At 40.7% G+C, this 24,497-nt stretch overlaps 1 protein-coding gene across 1 annotated transcript in view; it reads right to left on the reverse strand.

Moving 5' to 3' along the window:
- Nucleotides 1-16,560, reverse strand: part of megf10 (multiple EGF-like-domains 10) — a 38,956-nt gene extending 22,396 nt beyond the window's left edge. Inside the window, exons 1-4 of the mRNA XM_084572724.1 lie at nucleotides 16,299-16,560; nucleotides 13,808-13,909; nucleotides 11,127-11,227; nucleotides 8,386-8,478 (exon numbers count right to left, since the gene is read on the reverse strand). Of these exons, the coding sequence (XP_084428850.1) occupies nucleotides 8,386-8,478; nucleotides 11,127-11,227; nucleotides 13,808-13,909; nucleotides 16,299-16,417 (415 nt within the window). The 5' untranslated portion in view covers nucleotides 16,418-16,560. The remainder of the gene's footprint in view (nucleotides 1-8,385; nucleotides 8,479-11,126; nucleotides 11,228-13,807; nucleotides 13,910-16,298) is intronic.
- Nucleotides 16,561-24,497: the final 7,937 nt, after the last annotated feature.

The raw sequence follows: 24,497 nt of genomic DNA on the forward strand, positions 1-24,497 counted from the left end.
GCTGTGGTTGGTCCTTTTGGTAGTAGCATATTTCCACTTTAGTATTTCTGGCTGCTTCTCCATCTCCGTAATTTTCGAATTGATTGTTTGGGATCAAAAAAGATCAAAGAAAGATTGACTGCGGGGGCTTGAAGGTACAAGCATTTGTACGACTCGTCTTCGGCAAAATTGCGGCGAAAGTTTCAGTCGCCATTGTTGTAAGTTCATTCATTCATCTTCTGTAACCGCTTGTCCTGTGAAGGGTTGCGGGGTGCCGTTGTTGTAAGCGAAGCAGGAAATAGAAAGAAACATTAACCCGACTGACAAAAAAGACACGGCGCCGACTAGTCGACCACACATCAGTAACACGTTTCTTCTTAACAAACATCTCAGTGTATGTGAATCAGTATTGGGGTCACCTGCAAAGGCCCAGTTCAAACTCTGACATCATCTCCGCAACCCACCATCAACATCTGGCTGTAGGTTCTCGGGCTCCACTGCTGATCTCCATACTACTGCTGCTAACTAACACAAATCTATCCTGTGGTACCAGGCAGGCTGTGACTGCTCTCTGCTTTACTGTGGCTTCACTGCTCTGATTAGAATATAAACATGGCAGCGACAGAAAAAACTTAGCATTTTCAGTGATGATATCCCTGTGGTTTAGGGTCACATGTGACTTTCTGTCTATTTGGATGTACGTTTAATGTGTAGTGCAGAGAAACACAGCAACAGAGGGGGGCTACAAATAGGAAATGCAAAAATCGATCAAAGCCTTTTCAGTTTGCTCTGGAAAAAATGTGCCACGTCCATGAAGCAAAGGTTGCTATTACAATGACAGATATCTATAAAAGTGCAATATTTCAGTTCTATTCAATAGATAGCCATATGTCATATCCGTCATATGAATGCATCTACAGTGTTTGTAAATGGTAAACGGCCTCGTTTTTATATAGCGCTATTTTTATATAAAGCACTCATAGCGCTTTACCCATATACCCATTTGCTCACGCAAGCACACACACATTCACACACCAGTGCAACTGGGGGTTCAGTGTCTTGCTCAAGGACAGTTCGGCATGTGGCACATTCAGGGGATCGAACCGCTAACCCTCTGATTCGTGGACAACCCGCTCTACCTACTGAGCCGTCCCCGTGTAACTACTCGTGCTGCCAGAGGGGGGAGACAAAAGTTCCGTACTGCGACTTTAAATAGTACTTTAACTGCATTTCCTTGAGTTCAGTCACGCATGTCCTTTAAAGAAGACAGAAGGCTACTGTTGGATGTACTCACAAGGATGGCCTGGAGCAAAACAGGGCTGTGATCACTTTAAGTAAATAAATTATAAAGAAAAACATTAATGAACATCAACCCGACATGGTCTTTTAAATCTAAGTTGATTTTGAAATTAAAATGTTTTTGCAACCCTGGGAGCCTTGTGGTCCTTTGATTTGCCCAATCAAATATACCCATCTCTGTAGCCCTGTCATTTACAAGTGCTCTCTTTCCTTGTCATACTGTCCTCCAGTATTCTGATATACTGCTTTTTCTCTCTTTTTCTTTTCCGTGATAAAAACACAGCATTTCAGTTGTACCTATTTCAATCCACGACTCTATTTTGTACTTTTTGGTTGTGATTTTTTTTGTTTTTGTTAGAGTTTATTTTATTAATAAGGTTTTCTTTGCATACATTGATGCAGGAGTTCATATAATTATTCACACAAACTGTCCTACAAAGATGGTATCCTCTTGAATTAACAATGAATATCCTTTTAGCTCAGGCTTCTCTCTTCTACTACATAAGCAGCCTAGTGTTTATGTGCCCAGCATGCAGAATAACAGCCATTTCCAACTATTCCACCACTCTGAAGTTGTTCAAGTGATTAACAGGCTCCTTTTATTCCCGCTGCATTAGAGAGCTTCACTCTGACCTGATAAAAGTGCGTACTTCCCTTTCCTCGGGCAGTCTGGCCCTGTGTGTCAAACAGTGGCGAGGACCAGAGGGGGAGGGGTGGGGGACAAAGAAGAGGAGGAGATTAGAGATACTAAGATGCACATGTAAAACCCTCCTGCATTTAAGCCTGTCATCCTGGTACCTTTGTGAAACCTGACCTAGATTGAAGAAAGGCCAAACTCCAGGAGCTTGCGGCTCCTCATCCGCTTCCCGGAGAACAGATTGTTCTCTTTCATCGGCCTATTCAAGATGGCTGTGAACAAAAAAGACTGTACTGTGCCAGGGTTTGGTCACAAGGCTGGATGCATCACAGTCTCATGCAGGTCCTGATGTTTGTTTTTTGTTTTTTATTTTAGGTACATTGTGGTAAAAAAAAATAAAAAATCCATAATACCTCACAATGTTATCCAGAGTTCATGTCTCACCACGTACTGCAATGAACTCAATTAGAACTTGTGTGTCATCATTTGAATCAACGCAGCCACAACAAGTCATCAACATGTAAAAATGTTCTTCACATCTCACACCAAGAGAGATTCTAGAGAAGAGTTGGTGGAGCACAGACAAAGCTGTGAGTAACTCGAGATGCCAGTTGTAGAGAGTTGGCTCGGCTCAGACTCTCCACACTGGGGAGGGATTGGGACTGGGATGTTTTTCCATCTATTTAGTGATTACCCAGTCTACCAGGAATGGTGCACTCATGGGAACAGAAAGTGCCTTTCACACTACGGAGGATTCCCAGTGAGAAAAAACATCTGTAGCATTCCGCCAGTTTTCTGTGCTGGGCAGGAATGTGTGTCCTCCCACAGAGTTTTTTTTTTATTATTGAAGAAATTACAATAAACCTAACTCACCGTAAAGCAGTGTCTGTATAGTGGCTTTAAAATAAAAACCTACACCACAGATCATCTTTTTCTATAACCTGTATGGGGCAACACTGATACTAATACTGCACTGGGTTGCTCACATGAAAAGTGCTGATCATAGTTTGAGCTAGACCCTTCTGTTGACCCCTGACACTAGGGCCACTTAGCCCTAGTAGTGTCAGCTCTGAACATACTTTATGTAAATATATTCGTGAGATATAGGCATGAGTTATTTTAGAGAAGGTTTGTGAAACTTACAACTTACATTTAATAACATGTCATTAAAAACCTGTCATGTAATGACCAGTAGCTGGACTTGGACCAACATAAATAAACAAATAAATACGTTAATTGAGTTAGACCTTAAGATCGAAACACCAAATAAAATGGGTTTAACATGTGAGGTATGCCGTGCTGTTGTTTTTGCTATATTCTCACAGCTGAACTTGAGGCCTCCTGAAGATCTTGTGTCATTATCATGTGTACTAAATCACAAGCTCCAGTGCCCCAGGTCATTTCCTACCACACAATTTTCTCCCCTTATTATTTCCGCTTCCCCCCTAAACACAGCCTTCTCCCGCTTCCTGTTCTCAGTCCCCAAATTGATCCACAGACATATTGTTGGTGTCCACTGACCTGTATAACATAGTCAATACATCTGAGCTTCTGGTGGGTCTTGAGGAAATTAAAGATATGTCACAGAAGGGGAGCATGAAAGAACAGAGGCTGGCTGACTCAGTATATGTGTGGTGCTGTGTAACAGGAACACACATGCTGTTTAGACATAATTCTGCACTTCCAAAACATCAAAAGTCAAACATGTAGATGGGGCACTATCACCGTTTAGTGATTTTTTTTTTTGTGCCCCAAAGCTAAAAAAAAAAAAAACAAAAAAAACTGCATACCAAATATTTAATCATCACTAATGTCTTTTCTTATGAATGTCTGAAAACATCTCCCACAGTCTTCCAGACATAAACAACACTTATTAGCTACTCTATTGCACACTGACAGTCCCAGCACTAGGCTCAGTGCTCTGTCTAGCTCTCAGCCTGCATGGAACTGTGGACTAGAGCAAGTGGAGACTGATCAGGAACTGATTAAGATTAAACATTAACTCAAAAAACACCAGATAAGATGATTTTATGTGCTGAGCTAAATCTTTCAGCAACACTCTGAGTCGACGTCTAATATGAGAACCTGGGTGAATAATAATAATAATAATAATAATAATAATCCATTCAAACGCAAAACTAAGACCCACTGGGAAAGTGATATGAAGTCTAGGTCATTATTTTCAACATATCCCATGTGAAGAGACAAGCTAATGATTGACTGAATGTAACCCATTCTACTTCAACTGTAAAACTAATACCTATAGAGTACATAACACCTTTAAACCAAAATATACTTTACAGTGCTGTATCTGTACTAATGCAACTTGCCATCAGTCGTTTGAAAAGATGGACTAGCATGCTACACCTGGCTTTTCAAAGGTTTCCATATGGCGTAAATGGAAAGGCTGCTTAGCACTACTAGGACTATAACTGGTGGAGCGTGTTTGATGTTCGGCAGAAATTTTAGCTCAACATTTTTTGTTCTCATTCTGGCCTGGTGATGGGAATTTAGAGACTTAGTGTAATTCAAAAAGCTCACAAATGTCTGTTACCCATAGACCCTAACGGTACTCCTTTCACCTTCACCGCTATGAGACTTACTTAAAGGGGAACGACTGTTTTTTACAACCTGGACCTTATTTCTGGCATGAAATACGGTCGTTTACTCACCCATATAACTTTTGAGTAATTTGGTAGATTGACCTACAGACCCCGTATGATGTCTTCTGACCTGGATGATGTCGTCTCTGCGCACCGCACACACCTGCAACGGTCAGCTTGTTTACCTGTAATTTGCTGCTGCTAGTTTTTTTTGCAACATGGCTGAATATTTTTCCGACTCTGAGGTTGTGGACGAACCATAGCAGTAGTAAACAAAATGAACGAGTTTTAAGGCAGATAATGTGTTATTTAGAGGTTGCGTTTCGGTGCCCCAGTCACTCCCACTATATGGATATACACAGATCTAAATATCTCCCGAAGGAATACGAATTACACAAAAGTTATATGGGTGAGTAAATGATCGTATTTTATGCCAGAAATAAGGTCCAGGTTGTAAAAACGGTAGTTCCGCTTTAATGATTTAGGCCAGTGTAAAAACTAAGCACACTTGGGTTTAATGTAAAAACTGATGATGACCTTGATGTATTGATATCCTTATCAACTTAACGCTTTGCTCATCTGCGTTTTGAGAAAGTGAAAAACGTATAAAAGATGAAGAAACATGGTTTTGGAAAAAAACATCTGAGGCTGACTTCGAATAACCATCGGGCCAAAGAGAAGAGAAGGCTCAAAGGTTTCCAGAATGTAAACTAACAGATATCTGAACGAGAATTTAATCAGAACATGGACAAAGCCGCCAGTCAAAGCACCACAAAGATTATGCAAGATTTTCAAATCTTAAAAAAGTAAAGTCATGTCAACCACACCATTTTCTTCTTTTTCCACTTTTTCATCTCTACCTTTTCTGTTCAGTTCAACATTTATACATGCATTATGGTACCTACCAGCACAATGTTCAGAATGGGTTAAAGAGAAGAAAAAAGAGGGAATGAGAAGGAATGCACTTTCAATCAGCATCATACTTGCGAATCATTTATACTTTCACTAAATTGACAATCTATACTTTTTTTTTTTAGTTTTTTTTTTTATAGATGAACACTGTGTGTGAGAGAGCAGACAGACAGGCTGGGCATATTGGGGCCCACTAGAGCCCTGGGGCCCAGACACAACAATAAGCTTCTTTATTACAGGCTGAAACTGAAGACAGCGGGGCACACCCTGTGGGCTCCTCATGCATATCAGCATATAGGCCTGGACGGAGACTCATTCTTAGTCTCATAAGCAGAAACAAAAATAACCTCCCACAGACACTGAGTGGACACTGTCTGCATGTTTGCTGGAAACTAAATAGTTCATGTTTCAACCAGTGGCTATTAAAGGCACCGCAAACATAAACACACAACCATATTAATGTGCAGATGAGTTCAAGCCAGCGCGGAAATGCCAACATTAAAGCCTGAAGACATGTGCCTGTCTGAGGCCTGGGCCTCTTGAAGTGTCAACTGATGAACTGAGGTTGGAGAAACAAGGGGCAAGAGGAGAGGACTTCCACAGATCTGTCCACGGCTGTTTTTTTTTTTTTTACAGAGTTATGTGTCAGATGAACACAACAAGGAGGTTCAACAAAGTAAAGACACACAGTAAAGACCTGTTTACAGTGCTGTGACTATTTGATCAGCCTGAATCACAATGTGTGGCAAGAAAGATATTGATTTGTATTTTTAAAATGCTTTTCTACCTTTTGTCACTGTGTTTTACAGTGACAATGACACACCTACCAATTAATTCTCACAAGTAGACACTTATTTACACACCGATGCCAGGCACTGGGAGCAACTCCAGGTTCAGTGCCTTGCTCGAGAACCGCTGACCCTCTGGTTTGTAGACAACCTGCTGTACCTACTGAGCCACAGTCAACCCTACTCAGAGGGATGTGTTTCCAGTTTGATTCCATTGCAACAAGAGACACTTAATGTGCATTGGGAAAAGCCGTGCTAGAGAATATGGATCAAAAGTCAAACTAAGCTTCTTCAAATACCTAACCTTTTGCTTGTTGAGGTCATGCCTTTGAGTTTCTGCTGATGTTTTCTCCTTTGTATCTCTAGTGGTTTTACTTCCTCCCTCTGTGTAGTTTCCCTCCCAATTCTGTACACACCTGTGTTTGTTTTGTCAGTCATAGACTATGTGTATTTATAGTCTAGTCCTTCTTCTTGGTTTGTCGTTGAAACTTCTCCGTGTTCTGCATGCTTTCCTGATCGGTTTAATCCTTTGGTACCCTTCAGTCTGACTTTTTTTATTCCTGCCCATTTTGGCCATTTCCACTTTATTTTTTTTGTGTTTTGTACAATAATTAACTGTACTAGACTGTAACTACAGCATGGTTAATGTTGTAGGAATGCAGTGGATTGGAGATGCGTGGAGTTATGGATCATGGTGTTGTGTAAATGAAAGACAGAACTGTAAATTAACTTCTGTACTACTTAATTCAATTGAGACATAACATCAGTGTTTGTCTGTTGAGTTTAGCCAGACCTCAGTGAAGGACACACAAACTGAGAGCTGGTCTTGACAACACTAGCCTGGAAGTCAGACAGTTTTTCTTGCCCAGAAATTTTTTAGTGTCGAAAGTTGGTCTGGAGTCTCTCCACTGGGAACTGATTATGCTCCTGCAAAGATCTACCGCGCCAATTCAAACGTTTGGGCGTAGTCACACACATCATCTGAGTGCCACAAAGAGGAACTTGTTTACAACAAAATGGCTCTGATTGGTTCAGATTCAGATTCAGAAAACTTTATTTGTCCCCTGGGGGCAATTTATGGCACATGTGAGCAGTATGACGTGCAAAACAAGACACAAAAAGTAGAACAATGCACAATATGTACAAAAACTGTGCAATTAAGGTTTTGGAAAACTTTCCAAAACGTCCACAGAGGATGCAAACATTTAGGACTTTTTTAGGTTTTCAAATATCCAACCTTCTTGTCATGGTTTTGAGTTTCAGCCTATGTTATTTCTTGTTTTATTTTTTCTCTTATGTATTTCTAATGGGTTTATTTCCTTCCTCTTTCTGGTTTCCCTTCAGATTCTGTACACACCTGAGTTTCATTTGTCACTTAGTCCTTTCTGCATTTATAGAGTAGCATTTTGCACTAAATGTGTGTGTGTGTGTGAATCTTCCCTGTGTTCATCGCCTGAGTGCTGTAGAGTTAAATTTGTTTACAACAAAATGGATCTGACTGGTTGCAAGACTATCCAAATGTCTGCTGACTTTTTCTCTGTATCACACGCCATAATGAAATCCAAGCATATCTTTGCAGTCTCACATTATTGATTTGTTTTGTTTTTGTGAACACAGAGAATCTGTGACTTTCTTTAATGACAGTGGGGGTTCTGTTATACTTGTCCAGCAAAGGAAGAAGAAACCACATCCTTCACATCAAAGAGTAATTTAACATCAAGGGGACTCTACATATGTTTCTTTCTGAGAGTGAGATGATCAGACAGATCATCAGTGACATGGCTGTGTGATGGCTACAGAGCTGGATTCAGGACCTGGTTAGATTAGCTTAACATAAACACTGGAAATAGGGGAAACCTGCTAGCTTATTCAAAGATGACCCCTTTCAGCGCAAATAACAGTAAGAGTAAAGGTAAATTCTTTGTCTATGAAATTCAAAGTAAAGTATAACTATCGCAAATTTGTATAGGTACTGGACATTTGTGCAAAAATGTGTTTTTCACCTATGGTATGGTGTTTGTCTGACTGGCAGTGGGGTACAACGCAGCAGTCAGTAAGACGATACTAGTCTGTTTTTCCCCTTGTGCGTTCAGAGTGCTTTCACAGAAAACCAGTCACACACACAAAGACATGATAGTTCACTGACAGCAGCAGCTGGAGGACTTACCGCTGGAGCAGTTGGAGCCCCCCCAGCCCGGCTCACACTGGCAGGTGTTGGGTGCCATGCAGCGGCCATGAACACAGTTCTCTGCACAATGAGCTGGACATGGAGGAGACAGAAAGGCAGGCCCATGATCAGTATGGTCATAAAAACATCAAAACGTATCCACATAAGAATTATTCATGTAGGGGCAAATAAATAACATGGCTAATTTCTATTTTGCCAGAGCTGTAGCAAAATGCATGACGAATTAAACATAATGAAAACTGAGACTTGTTACTCTGTCTGTTGTGAGACTTGGCTTACTTGAAATTTCCTGAAGAATTGACATGACTTAATACTCGACATAAAGTATGTCAGTCAAGTTATAAATAGTCATTGTTTTCTGTTTTAAATTAGTTTCTCTGGAAACACCCAGACTGATTGAAAGGAACAGATTGGTTGAAAGTGGTTTCTCTTGTACCCGAATACTGCTGCAGAAACAGTCATGTATTTTAACCGAGGACTAGACGGGTGTTGGTATTACACTGGCTCAGATGCTTAAGAATTATTTATTAGCTATCTTTGCTTTTCGGCAATGTGTAGGTGGAACTATAAGGCAAGCTGGAAACCACATGTTGTTAGACAAATGTTATATAGCTAATACATAAATTAAATGTGTTTCTCTGCAAACAGATTTCTAGGACTATTAAAGGACACAGTGAAGATAGTTTTTTCTTAGACACCTGGAGAAGCTTAGCCGGCTGGACTATTTGATGGTTGTTACTGGAGGATTAAAGTGGAAAAAAATATTAATATATAATACTTTTACAGCAGTTTTTAGGAAGCGGTAATTTTTTGTCATAAGGGTAAATAATTTTAGTGGGTTTTTTTTTGTTACACTGCAAACGGCGCACAAGACGGTAACAATGTGTGTGCGTGAAGCCAGAACTGTATCTGACAGCAACAGTAAGACCATCCCCTCAAACCGTTCAAACATTAGATGGACCAACATGATGCTGCATTGGCTCTGTGTTGGTACTATCTATCTGTTTTAGAAACAGTTTTTCCTTGTAAAGGTGGCCTTTTATTGCGCGTATATTTCTTGGATCTTTGGATTTAAACCATTAAACCAGCTGTGATAATTCTCTATGGAAGAAGACGTTTTGGCTGTCATTAGCTGGCAGCAAATGCTGCGAAACGTCATGGAAATAAACAATTTAATTTGATTAACTAGGCTTCTCAGCACTTTTATCTCAGGCAAACTGGCTTGCCTTACTTACTTCCTAACCTTAATAAAATTTTATTTCCTTTCCATTCAGACCCATCTGAAAATGCTATATCGCCCCTAGTATCTGGCAAATCCAGTGTTCTGAGATTTTCAGAGCAGCATGTGATGGTTGCTTATACAACAGAGCCTATTCACAAAAGAATAAATTCCCCTCCAAACTCCTGGGGCACTTTGGGGATGTAGACTGTGGTCTACATCCCCACCAACGCACACAGAAATGGTGTCTCGGACTACTTCCATCACGATAACAGCAGGCTGTTTTAACATAATGCTTTCTTTTACTGTTGCTGCTGACCAACAGTTGTTGTTTTTGCCACTGGCTACTGCAGCTTCACACCTGTCACTGCCTGCTGGCTACCCACAGAGAGGGATGTAGTGTGTAGAGCAGCCCCGTTGGTAAGTGAGGTCACTGTAGTGACAACACATGTACAGAACACAGTTCTGTTTTTTTCTGACTGGTGACAGTCATTCAGTTCAACCACTATTTCCAGTTTCCTCAGCGCGTAGGAGCTGTAATCACAAGTTTCACCACAATCCAATGCCTCCCACCTCAACAAGACTGAGATGTGATGATTTACTTTCTTTTACCGTGTCGCATCGTTCAAGGATTCATGTGATTTTTATACTGATCAAACCAATCAATGATCTGTATTGTGCATTTTTTTCTTTAATTTCTCACATGTGCATGTCACGTGTCACATATTTGCAAATGATCTTTGTTCAAACCTGTTGTGAAATGCATGGGTAACATGATGCACTACGTGGTTTGCTACACCACAGCATCGAAGAAGTCATCGAAGAAGACATGGCCTTCTGAGGGTGTCTGGCAACAGAATGTTGTTAGCGGGGGCCTTTGGGTCCTATGGGTTGAGTGGAGGGGCCTCCGTGGATCATCCCACAGATACTTCATATCTGAAGTGTAGCATATATATCAATTCGGGATCTAGTGAATTTGGAGGCCAGGTCACCACCTTGTGCTGCTCTTCATGTTTTTTGAGTTGTTCCTATATTGTTTTTGTGTGTGTGCCTGTGTCAGGCTGCATCCTGCAAGGAGTCATTGCTATGGAATGAGGGTGCCTGGCCTGGTCTGGGTGCTTGGTACATGTCTAAGTCACATGAAAGTCAGGTCCAAAAGTTTCCCAGCAGAACACTGAATTGTCACAAGATGGTCAATGATATTAATGTCACCTGTCAGTGGTTTTAAAGTTGTGGCTGATCGGTGTATTGACTTAAAGAATGCAGTCAAATTTTAATAGAAGTCTGGGGAGCTTTGACAGCAACAGGAGCAAGCATCCAGTTTGCACATGTTGTCTATCCAAATAAAAACATTAGTGGAAAGTCTGGAAAGAGTGGAAAAAAGGGTCCTTGAAAAAGAGCATTTCTCGCTTTATAAGTGGTTCCAGGAAAAATGTATGTCAGTGTAGTGTTGTCTGATGGACACATGGCAACGTGAGTGTGGGAACATGAAGAAACTCACGAGCACAGATCTCCCCATTTTCAAAGAAGCCTGGACAGCATTGGGACTTTCTCCGGTACATGGTCTTCTCTCCTCTACGATATGCTGTCCGATAGCTCACTCTGCACAGGGACAGAAAGAGAGGTCAGCTAAAGGGTCAGACACTCACCAGGAAAATTATTATAGATGCACATACAGCATGCAGTATAGTTAGTTTTGTGCCCATTATATTCCACAATGCAAAATACGGAGAGTGGATAATATATTATTATGAAATGAAGTATCGTGTAGCTCATCTCCTTGTCCTCCTTGATAGTGTAAAGAATTTGTGTCTGCACTGTTTTCTACACCAAATGAAGCAGATGGAAAACAACTGGATGAAAACATAAAATCAATCAGCTACAAAACTACTCTCTCAGTTATATTTAGAAGGGGTTGGAGACCGTTTGCATTTTTGTTTCCAGGGATCCCGCGTCTCACAAGTTAGTAATTGTGAAATCGATGAGCAGATGACAGACACAATGATAAAAACATGCATGGATTTGTCAGAATGCTTAAGTAATGCAGTATAACTACAACCTACTAACTTTCTGGCATGCACAGTGTGTTGGACCGAAACAACATTTGGAATCCTTCTCTCCAATAGATCTTTCTGAGCTCCCTCCAATAATTACGTCATCAAAACCTTCAACTTGATCAACTGTATTGCTCAAGGAGGTTTTTCCATTAACTAACACCTTCACATTAAACCAGATAAATACATTGTCATTAACAGGATATGTGCCTCAGTCTTTTAAGACTGCTGTAATTAAACCTTTACTTAAATGGCCTACTCTGGACCCAGATGTTTTAGCCAAATATAGACCGACATCCAACCTTCCTTTTATTTCAAGAACTCTAAATCTAATTGCTAATCAGTTGTATGACCATTTAAACAGGAATGGTTTGTTTGAAGAGTTTCAGTCAGGTTTAGAGTTCATCATAGTACAGAAGGAGCTCTGGTTAAAGTTACCAACGATCTCCTCATGGCTTCAGACAATGGACTTGTCTCTATACTCGTCCTGCTAGATCTTAGTGCTGCATTTGACACTATTGATCACCATACCACAGAGACTTGAAAGTGTGATCAGGGTTAAAGGAACTGCATTAGACTAGTTTGAATGCTATCTGTCAGGGAGATTCCAGTTTGTCCATGTCAGCAATGATTCTTCCACTTATACAAAGTAAGTTATGGAGTTCCTCAGGGTTCTGTGCTAGGAGCAATACTTTTCACATTATACAAGCTTTCCTTAGGCAATATTATTAGGAAACACTGCATAAATTTCCATTGCTATGCAGATGACACCCAGCTATATTTATCCATGAAACCTGAAGAAGAAAATCAGCTGGTTAAACTCCAAGCATGCCTAAAAGCATAAAGGCTTGGATGACCTGTAACTTTCTACTCTTAAACTCAGACAAAACAGAAGTCATTGTATTTGGTTCTAATCACCTCAGAGATTTATTATCTAATCACTTAGTTTCACTGAATGGTATCACCTTCCAGTACTACTGTGAGAAACCTTGGTGTTATATTTGACGAGAATATGTCCTTTAATTCGCACATAAAACAAGTAACCAGGACTGTCTTCTTTCATCAATATCGTCAATATTGTCAAAAGAACATCCTGTCTCAGAGTGATGCTGAAAAACTAGTTCATGCATTTGTGTCTTTCCATCATTACTGCCTGGCTGTCCAAATAGCTCTTTAAAAAGCCTCTGATTGATTCAAAATTCTGCAGCAAGAGCATTGACAGGAATTAGTAAGAGAGGTCATACTACTCCAGTTTTAGCTTCTCTTCATTGGCTCCCTGTAAAATCCAGAATAGAATTTAAAATCCTCCTCCTTACATACAAGGCCCTTAAAGGCCTAGTTCAATCGTGTCTTAAAGACCTCATTGTACCATATCATCCCAACAGATCACTTCGATCTCAGAGTGTTGGTTTACCTGTGGTTCCTAGAGTTTCAAAATGTAGAATGGGAGGTACAGCTTTCAGCTATCAGGCTCCTCTCCTGTGGAACCAGCTCCCAATTTGGGTTCAGGAGGCAGTCACTCTTTCTACTTCAAAGGTTAGACTTAAGACTTTCCTTTTTTTTAAAGCTTATAGTTAGGGCTGGCTCAGGTGACAATGAACCATCCCTTACTTATGCTGCTATAGGCTAGGCTGCTGAGGGCTGATGCACTGAGCACCTGTCCTCTACTCTCTTCTCTCTCGCACCGAGCTCCTATCCTCTAATTTCTTCTCTATTACTACTCGTGCATTTGTGCGCTACTACTGTACAGCATGTTAACAGCTTTGTGTCCTCCTTTTTTGTATTGTTAATGATGCAACATAAATAAAAGAAAACATGAACTGAATTTAATTTAAATGTGTGACAGACTGATCTACTCATACACAATTAGCTTCTCACAATGAATAAATAAATACATTAAAGACAAGATCTTTACATGGCAGCATAACAGACTCAAGCAAGCTTTGAGCTTTAAGCATGGGAGAGGGTGAAAACAGGGTGGTATGCTTTGTGAAACAGCTGACGAGTAAAGGTAGTCAAAGTACTATACACTGGCACAGTATCGGCTGAACCATGCAAAATGAGTGGCTAACAACAACAACAACAACCTCTCTCTACACATTCTGGTCTGTGGTCCTGTGGTCCTTACCTGTGTCTGGTGCACTTGAACCAGTTGAGGATGTCAGTGCAGCTGGTGTAATAAATCTGATCAAACGGATGGGCGTACGACTCCTGCACTGTCACCGAGTAACTGAAACCACCGGAAGAGAGAAGAGACAGAGACATCAGACATAAGGAACAGAATTAGTGGGTGTGCGTGTCTGTGTAGGTGTGTGAGATTTCATGCATGGCATACTGCCTCCATGTTTTCCTGTAGCTCCCAGTGATACATACTGTATCTCTGCTTCACCTCTGGTTTACTCTTTACTCCCACTAACCACCGACTGTTTGAATCAGGGCATTGTTTGATCTGATTTTGTGTGTGTGTGTGTGTGAAGGCTGGATTAAACTGTCCCCTGGCCACTCCACGTCCCATTCACCACTGTGCTGTGTGTGGTCCAGCATTTCTGTACTGTACTGTACAAAGACCTGAATGAGAGTGTCTTACAGGCAAATGAAAAGGACTTTGGTGGGGTGGTGACAAATGATACCTCATGACTGCCTCGTGAACTTGTCTCTCTCTCTCTCTCGCTCTCTCTCTATATATACATATATATACATATATATATACATATATATATATACACACACAGTATATTATAGTAAACTGCCGTCTGTACACTATATATGTTTTGTGTCAACTCTCCGGATTCAATTCCAAACTTTCATTTATTAATTAGAATTAAAATTAAGAATTATTTTTATGACTTCATCACTTAGTCATATAATAAAAAATCATTAAGTCTATTAACTGAAATACAAGGTGAACGAATGCCCTTAAAGCTAACTCTAACCCAAAGACATTCAGTATAATCTTAAAAGTTTCACCGAGGGCAAAAATGTTAATGTTAATTAATTAACTATCTACATTGATGTCAAAGTATCATTATTATCATTCAATTAACAGTTTTATGAGTTGGTTATTTGTAAGGAATTCCTTGATATTTGCAGATAAATGTACCTGATATACGGTAACTAAGCACGTGTATGGTTTATTATGTCTAGTTTCTTGTGTTTTGGCCTATGCACAGCCAATTTGCTGTGCAAAGATGTAAAGATATGCAATGTGTCTACAGGCAAGCCTACAAAGAATAAAGTTCCAGATCAACAATTTATATAGAACGTTTACTTCTTTGAAGATAGAGATGTTTATTCATGGACACTCTTTTTGCTCTGTTTTTCCCCCAAATTAATCTCTACTTATGTAGTTTTACTACTAATTTTAAGTAGTCTATACTATGAAAAAAAACATAGTGTTGCTCATGAAAAGACATGGCAAATCACAGTAAGCCACAAACATCCCAAAGATCTTGTTAGCTCCCTCATGAATCCTCATTATGATTAACTTGATGAACTGTGTGTGTGTGTCCTCTCTCCACTGTCTTTTCCCCCTTGAATCTCCCTCTGCCGTCAGTCTTCAGGACAATAATGACACAGAGGGAGGCTCTGAGCGTGTATGCAGCTGTTACCTCAGATTAGTTAGTGAAAGGCAATATAGCTGGGAAATCTGCCTCCACCTTTCTTCTTTTACAGCTCGTGTAATGGATTTCCAAGCTCCCTTTTAATCCAGAAATCACACAACAGCTTCGTCTTACCTTTTAGCTAGCCTGGAAGCCAATCAGATTGTCTGGCTCGGCTTTGTGTGGTGATGGACAGAAGAGTAACAGCAACGTAGTCTTGCACGTCATCTGAGTGCCGTGGACTTCAGTTTGTTTACAACTAAATGCCTCTGGTTGTAGGACTAGCCAATTGCGTGCAAAGGGGGACATGTTTTGTTTCTCAGTATGGGTGGTAATCCACCCCATAATGAAATCTAAAAAAAAAACAGACCTTTTAGAACTGTTGTCATGAAAATGTTGATCTTTCTTTCAACAGTATATCAAGGGGAAGCAAAACAGTCCTGTATAAAAAGAGTGCAAGGGGCTGCGTAAGCAAAGGTATTTTGCATAATGTACAGTGGTGTATGAAGGATTAAAAATTTTACACAAACATAATCCATTTTTCCCTAAAACCTTTGTCGGATAAACAACAAGGTAAACAGTAGCAATACTTGACGATACAAAGTAGTCCACCAGGATTGTGCTGTGGCCTCCCTGCTGGGGCAACGGATAGATTCTTAACTTTCTCACAGTTGTTGTAGTTGAAAAGGTGATTCTCTCATAAGTTAGTCATAAGATATTTCTTTGCTCATTTGCGGAACCAGTGTGTGGCGGCTGTAGATACGGTGGATTGTTCACAAGCCAGAGCGGTTAGTCGTTTGATCCCAGGCACAGGGACCGCATCCCGAAGTGTCTTTAAGCGAGACACTAAACCCAGAATTGCTTGTGCATCTTGTGTGAACGACTGGATAAATGTGACATGGTGACTGTACAGTGCTTTGAGTAGAAAAGTGCTACTTAAATCCAAGGCCTAGTATAATCAGTGAAGACATCATGACACACACCCCTGAGATGAAATGTCCTAAAGAAGTTTTGACTGACCTCTCCCAGTGGCTACAGACATTGGGATCATCCAGGTTAAGGGAGGAAGTGATCCAAGGCAGACAGCAGAAGACCACAGCCAACAGGACTGTCCCTTGGCAGCGTAGTGACACAGCCATCTCAGTCAGAGCTGCACCTTGAAGCAGGGGAGAATGAGGAAAACACACCAGTTAGGATGATTTCATTGTCACAAAATGAAAAATAGAACTTAAGAAATGTCAATAAGGAAGTTGCATGTTATAACATTAACATTAACATACTGTATGTAGTGTGTGTGTTGGTATACAAGGTGGGGCAGATATCATTATATCATTTGCAACATTATATCAAGTCGCAAATGAGACTAGACTCTTTGTCAAAAACTCTATGGAACTACAGGATACTCCACAATCTGTACATCTAACCTAGAAATAAGATATGAAGTGCTGGTTCAACATTTATCTGACACATTCAAATAACAGTTGTAGCCAAGTGACCATAGCCCGCATCACTTCCCATAAGCCCAGAGTCTGAACTAATCCTAAACTGATGGGATATGAATGGAAGATTAACTGGAACATTATGACAATCAAGGCTGATAACGCAGCTAGATCACCACAGAACACTGATCACTCTGTTGGTCTGGTTTAGCTACAAAAACAGCTAGCTTGCAAGTATGATGTTGAGTAATGCTGCTTTTACCTCATGAATGAGATTAGACTGAGTACACACACCAGCTGGCAGTGAGCTGAGCACCAGGCATTTCATTCACAAGTATTTGCAACAATTTAGTTACTACTGACATTTGTTTGATGCAGTATAAATAAAGATCTAGGACAGATTTGGTTTCATGAGTCAGTCTGATGAATCATTTAGTCAAGTGCATACTTGATTATGCAATGTGTTTGTCTTTTTTCAGGATTCATTGCAACGCTTCTTCTAGGAATGGCTGTGTTGTTCCTCTGCACCCCTTCTCTCCAGACTACTGGATGCATTGAAATCAGAAATTCCTCTCCATATAGACATGTTGGAAATGCACAGCTTTGGGTAATAATTTGTGCGACCTCTGAAATGACATCTGTGCCTCCTGCCTCCCACTGACAAACCATCTGAGACATCATTAATACGTTTCCTGAAGAGTGGTTTTAAAGTTCAGTGTGGAGACTTTGGCCTTTGGCATCTTGGCAGGACATGACTTTAGCTTTGATATAATTTAAATGGGTGAGTTACATAAAAAAAAATCACCCCATGTCATAAATGCAGTCTCCACTCTTTTGCTATTAAAGTCAATGTCTTTTTGACCAAAGTCATGTGTGCTGAATGCATCTTATCTGCTGTCTGAATTTGACAGACACTACAGACTACAAGGTACATTTGGCTTATCGTTTGTATTCTATACACGTGCATGTTTTTATTTTTGTTTTATGTAAGTCTTTTTTTTTTTTTGCTTCTGTCAGCACAATCCGCCGAAGGAGAATTCTTGCATAGCAGCCTATTTTTTGTAATTTGCAGCATTCGTCCACCACTAAACACATCACACAAACTTTCAACTGGAACCTTCAATTTCCAAAGTGGTGCCTTTACTCTAGCAACGTAAATGTTTGATTAAAACAAACCTGGGTCATATAATCAACAGCATTCAGCACTGTTCTATCTTTACTGGACGGTGTGGAACCACAAATATGCAAATACTCAGTTCTCTTCCAAGCTGCAGTGGGGATATATCATTGTTTACCACAATGAAAGAACTCCAGTAAGAGATTGAGGGTTCCACGGTGCTCTGGTATTATTGAGGTATTTCAAAGCTTTGTGTCATCACAAGCAAAACCTACACTGTGGGAGGCACAGACAGATTCTGTCCGACCAAAGCTGTTTGATAAGAAATAGAGGTACATTTGCACTAAAAACACAAAACTGAATAACACAGCTGTGCCTGTCCTTCAATTAGAAATAACATGAATCGCATGCATCATTTTATACACACTTCTGCAGCTTTATTTATACACATGTTTGTGTGTACATCATAGGAGATGAGAAACATTCCTGAGGGTTTATTTCCATGCAGAAGATGTGCTGGTTTCACTGTGGGTTTCACTAACAAACTAGGAGTATCTTTTTTTACCCATTCAGTAGTGGTGTGGCATCCCTCTGACATATTTCAGCAACCAAACTGCAGTACATTTTCAGCTTTGAGTTTGCTTTGTACCAGGGCTGTGGTGAGGACAGCCGCGCCGTTGGAACACTGTGAATGAGTTCATATGGAATGGACTCTTACTTCTCTTATTTTTGGCATTTAGGCTCTGACTAATGACTAGAAATACCAAGCTTGGCAAAGCATGGAGTGGAGAATGACAATAGTTTCTACACGTCAGTTTAGGAACCTCTGCAGCAGCAGATGTCTAGACCATGACTGCCTGACCCCTGTGGCAGCCATTGTGTAAAGGCTATAGCAACTTGAGACATGAAAATTAAGTTGGACTGTACACTTTGACACTAAGAGCGCCTTCACACTATGAGCAGCAAAAGCCACAACTCGATCAGTGTTGCCAGGGACATTGTTGCTGAGTCGCTGTTGGGAGTGTCGTTCAAGCTCTAAGCGACGCCATTGGCTGGGAGGGGTTGGAATGGACATTGATTGTATATACAACACGCAAACGAGTGACGCAAACAAACAACTGGTTGATGCATCACTGTCAGTGGAGGAACAAAAAAAGTTGAAGCTCAACTTTCATGTCGTGCGTCTCACCTGAAACAGAAACGGACAAGATTCAGCTCATCACTGCATATCGCCAGCTTCTAATAAAAATGCATCGAAGCTTGTCACGCATGCATGCAACAAAAGCTAGCCCCATGATTAAGTGGGTGTTTCGTATAGTATGTTAAATGAAAAGACATCCTAACCTGGCTTGCAGTCTTTGCTTTATGTTTTGTGTTTTGCTCTTATAGCATTTCAGCCTTGTTCCCTTCATAGATGAGGCAGAATACCCACTGAGGTTTTCATAAGGTTTTTGCAGATTATTCACATAGCTGGGCTGGCAACAACTAGACTAATTGTGATTTAACAAATTGCTCTCATGCAGGGTTAATCCTCCAGGCCTTGGTATAAGCACAGTGTGATCATATCCACAGGGACAAGGAAGACATAGAAACCCCAGTCCTTGAATGTGTGTCCCATAGTCCCTCAGGATTTCTCACACTTCTTAACCAGACACCCCGAGCATCAGTAGCCCTATCACATCACCACCAACATATCCGAGACAAAGACAGACGGGGGAAAAAAACAGGAAAACAACTTGATTACTGAGCATAACACAATTATGAGAAAACCATTGTTTGAAAAACGGTACACGCTGTATATCTATATTCTCGCAATGAGGGGGACACACACTGAACACAACAATACATGTGGACACAATGGAAGATTTAAATAATCTAAAATTCTGACATATGTGGTAGTTGTGAGGAATTATAGTTTCCACTTGATTTATTGGTACTATGAATCCTGATTCCTTGTCTTTCTGTCAGCTTTACTTCTCGTCTTTCTTTAGTTTCCCACCACTATTATTGTTTGCTCCTCCCTCATTAGTTTGCCTTCCAGTTCATTTGTTGATTCCCTGATGTCCTTGACTATGTTTCCACGTTGTTCCTAGTTGTTTTTTCCCTGTGCTTCCTGGTTCTTTGACTCCTTTTAATTTTTTTTTAATAACCTTATTCGGGATTACCCTGTTGTTTTGGATTCACCTTAGATTTAGCCTGCCATCCCACTGCAGGACCTTTTGAGTTAGTTTCATTTAAGAATTTTCTTTCCTCCTTGTGTATCCAGAGCTTGGGTCCTAGCTCATCGTTGTTAAACTTAAAACGGGACAGCAGTAGTAGTAATAAAAACAGGAGACAGTTGTAAACATTATCTCCTGGATGTGGGCAGTTAATGACTTCAACATCTGTAACGGTGCAGGAACGGAAATACTCCCACAATTTGGTAGTGGAGATGACACTGTTGTCGTGTTTGTGAGTTTCAGGATCAGTTTCTATTTTTTTTAGTCTATCTCAAGACACTATTAACAGACCTGTGTACTGTGTCTAAAAACCCTTGTTCCTATAATTATTCCTCCTCAGAGTTGAACATGATCAATGAGTAGTGGAAAAATATGAGGAAATTGAAGCTGATATGATAATCGTCAGTTCTCATCAGTCTTCATCAGTTACTGTCTTTTTACTGTTGTGCAAAAGTTCAAAGACTTGAAAGGAGTTAGAATTTCTAAAATGAGATGCTCCTTAACCTCACCCCAGCCCCAGCTGCAACCCCAACTAGTTGTTTCTACTTAACCATAAACCAACACCAGCTTAAATTAAACCAGCTAACCTATTTTTCCCCATGAAACAAAGACTTTTGTTTCCAGCCGCTGATGCCACTACACAGCAAACAAGAATTGTTCCATTCTAGAAATGTCCAAACCAGCTCTTTAAGTAAGCTGACATTACAAATTACTCCTTCAACACAGTTTGTATCCACCATCACCAGGCGCTGCTCCAGCATACTCCGATCAGGCATAACTTTAAAACCACTGACAGGATAAGTAAATAACATTGACCATCTTGTGACAATACAATGTTCTGCTGGGACACATACACAAAAACAGTTTAGGAACAACTAAAAAAACATGAAGAACAACACAAGGTGTTGACCTGGCCTCCAAATTCACTAGATCCCAAACTGATCAAGTATCTGTGGGATGATCCACAGAGGCCCCTCCCCTCAACCCATAGGACCCAAAGCCCCCCACTAACAACATTCAGACACCACAGGACACCCTCAGAAGATCCATGTCCATTCTCTGATGAGTCATAAAGTTATGCCTGATCGGTATACAAATGATCCAACAAGCATATTGAAAGGTGATCAGTTCATAGACTACATGAACTCAGTTTGGGAGGTGGTATACAGTGGACAAGGAAGAGGTAGTTCCGTCGAGTGTTTATGGTAAAAAGCTACCCTAACCCGATGACTCTCTTCCACCCTGCCCTTCAAATGTTTCTTGACAAAAGTTTCAGCCACTCAGACAAGTAGAATACACTTGTTCTACGTGCCTGGAACTAAAACCCTTTTAGTTCCAGGCACGTAGAACATCAAACAAGGAGTTTCAACTTTTCAAAACTTATATTACAGCTTCAAATTGCTGGTTGGCACTGTGATGTTAGTAGATACACAAAACATAAATGTCTGTTTCATATTCCGTTGATAATTAGCCTGTAGCAAATTCAAAGTCTTAATCCTAAAATCTCACGTATTGCCTCTTTAAGCCCATTTTAAAACCAAAGTTTTAAACAACCCATAATCATTGGAGAAAAAAAAAGCGTGAAAAATATGTGTGAACTAAAAAGGTGCTAAAATCTAATCCAAGTATCAAGTTTAAAAGTATCAGTGAAATCTCCTGAGGGATATTTAGGATTTGTTGGCATGTCCACAGTTAGTAGTCTGGTCTTCTTCCTTAATGGTACAGAAACAGCTGGTGACTACAGCATGGTATGGCTGCTTTATTAGTCCAGCTGCTTGATGAATCTCTTGGTGATAGTGGGCGAGCCTAATCTTTCGAGGCCAACAAGGTTAGCCCTGTGTCTTCTGGATAGCCTTCTTTCGAAAACTCTGGTTGACGGAGGAAGCCTGCAAGATGTCTCAAGTCGCTGTTTGCCTGCTGACAGCGTGTCTGTGCAGGCGCTTTATGGGCCAGCAGGGCCAGTCCTCTCTGGTTTCACTGAGCTAAGAGAGGGCACAGCTGCAGCCACCAACGCCAAAACCCTCCCCGCTCCAAGACAACTGCACTGCTTCCCAAACAAGAGCAATGCAGTATGTGTGAAAGGGCTCCAGACACAAGCCCTAACGGAGCGGATTAGGCTGGGACAACTTTGATACACTGTTCCAGGCAGCACAGTAGTGACGCCTCTCTGTCCGTTCACAAAGGACTGCCAGGAACCAAGACCTGCTGTCTGAAGTCCCTCCAGGACCAGACAAAGGCTGCACTCAGGTCATGGACCAATACTTATTTGTCGACACATGCAATTCTTGAATGCCAGAAGCCAATCTAGATGAGTGAAACACACAGGTTTCTTTGGATTTTTACTGCCAACCCATCACTCAAAAAAAAAACTACTTTAATACTTGGTTAAAATCTTGAACAGCAACATAGTAATTGATTGTCTGTTTGTCCCTTCATAGGGTTATTAGATATGAAGAACATTTTCAGGATGAGTGTTTCAGCAGTATGAGCATGGCAGTGATGACAATCAGCATTGAAGGATCAGCTAACTTTGCCTGTGGCCCTATTGCACACTCTGCATATGACAACCATGAGCACATAGGAACCCTAAAACTGAACAGCAAGCGAAGTCTCAAAACAGAACTGAGAATGAGCGTATTTATGTCCAACAGAGCATTTGGGTAGGAAGAGATAGAGAATATTTTTTTTGTTTGAGGGGTTCTTTAAGAAAGAAGTGGCACAAACAGCACTCAAACTTTCCCAGCGAGCGTCATTGGTTGGGCCTGACAAAACAACAGCTGAAGCTGATGAAGTAGGTCCACAGCTGACTCTAATGGATGTTGAGCAAGCCTGACAAAGTGCAGCTTAGACTGATTATAGAATACAACTCCGACCACATTGTGTTGACTCAGACAGGCTGAGTCCATGGTGCTAAAATCATCATCATATCAAGGGCACAGAAGACACTTTAGAATAGAAGCCAACCTCCCTGACTGGAAGATAACAGTTTTGCAGCCAACTTTGAAGAAGACCACCATAAAGAAGCTTTCATCGTGTTTACTGAGGACACATTCTGTGATGACAGCTTCAAGTGGGGGATTTAGTGACAAAGATTTAAACGTCTTTAAATTGTTTACTTGAAAACATCTGTCACTTCTGGTTACTTTTTCGGGTTAACTGAAACCTCTGAGCAACAGGTTATATCCATGTGTGTGTGTACAGGCAAGCCATGTCAACACCTTGTGCTGTTCTTCATGTTTTTTTAGTTGTTCCTAAACTGTTTTTGTGTGTGTGCCTGTGTCAGGCTGCATCCTGCTGGGGATGGCTGCTGCCATCAAGGAGTGTCATTGCTATAGGGTGGGGGTGCCTGGTCTGGTCTAGGGGGGTGGTACATGTCTAAGTAACATCCACATGAATGCCAGGTCCAAATGTTTCCCAGTAGAACACTGAATTGTCACAAGATGGTCAATGTTATTTACTTCATCTATCAGTGTTTTTAATGTTGTGGCATACATATGCATATATATATATTCATAGTCACATTTTAGGATCAGAACTTATTTTAAGTTGGGGTTGTTTTAGGTTTAGGCAAGAGTTAATGTTAAGCAAGTAGTTGTAGTTTTGATAAGTCTCCAGAAAATCATTGTAAGTCCGTCTCCTGTGTGTGTGCGTGCATGCACGTTGCACATGCAAGTGTGTTTTGGCTTTCGCCTCACACAGTCAGCTGTATCTCCTGCAGTGAGAACTGACTTTCCCTTGCTCACTTTCACTGGGGAAACACCACACAGTATGTGTTATCCCATTGTGTGTTTCCATGCATGCCTCTCAGCAAGTCATCCTTCAGGCCGGCAGTTGTGATTCAGATTAAAAGGTCGTCACTAAGCACCGTGGACTGAACATCCACAATAAACTGCCTTTACATGTCACAACTGGATTCCATTGGATCTTCTGACATTTAAGGAAAGGAAGCACACAAAGTAGTCAGTTTCAGCTGTTGGAACTGAACAAGCAAAGATGAAATAAATGCAAGCACAGTAATTATCACTGCAGTCAAACTACTGAAGACGGCGGGTGTCAAACTGCTGATTCTCCTGCACATCCTGGAAGCTACTCAATTGCTATAAAGATTGGAAGCATAATATTAATCCTTCAAGCATTTAGTATGCTCACAGATCCTTTTATGCCCTTCATTTCAAATTAATTTAGCCCTCGCTCTTGACTGAGACCCTGACACCCTTCTTTAACGACCACTTCTACATATTTCTGTATTTTAAACTGCCTCGTCGACGTCTTTCAGTGGGATACTTGAGATAAGATCCAACTTCATATCAGCATTATTTCAGTTAAAAGCATCAGCGTCTGTTACTTAGCCCCAACTTTTAGAAGCTCCAAAGAATCAGTTATTGGACATATTTAATTTTATCAACACAATACTAGACACAAAACACGAGCAAGTAAGTGAGTA

The sequence above is a fragment of the Chelon labrosus genome (assembly GCF_963514085.1).
Source record: "Chelon labrosus genome assembly, chromosome: 22".
NCBI lineage: Eukaryota > Metazoa > Chordata > Actinopteri > Mugiliformes > Mugilidae > Chelon > Chelon labrosus.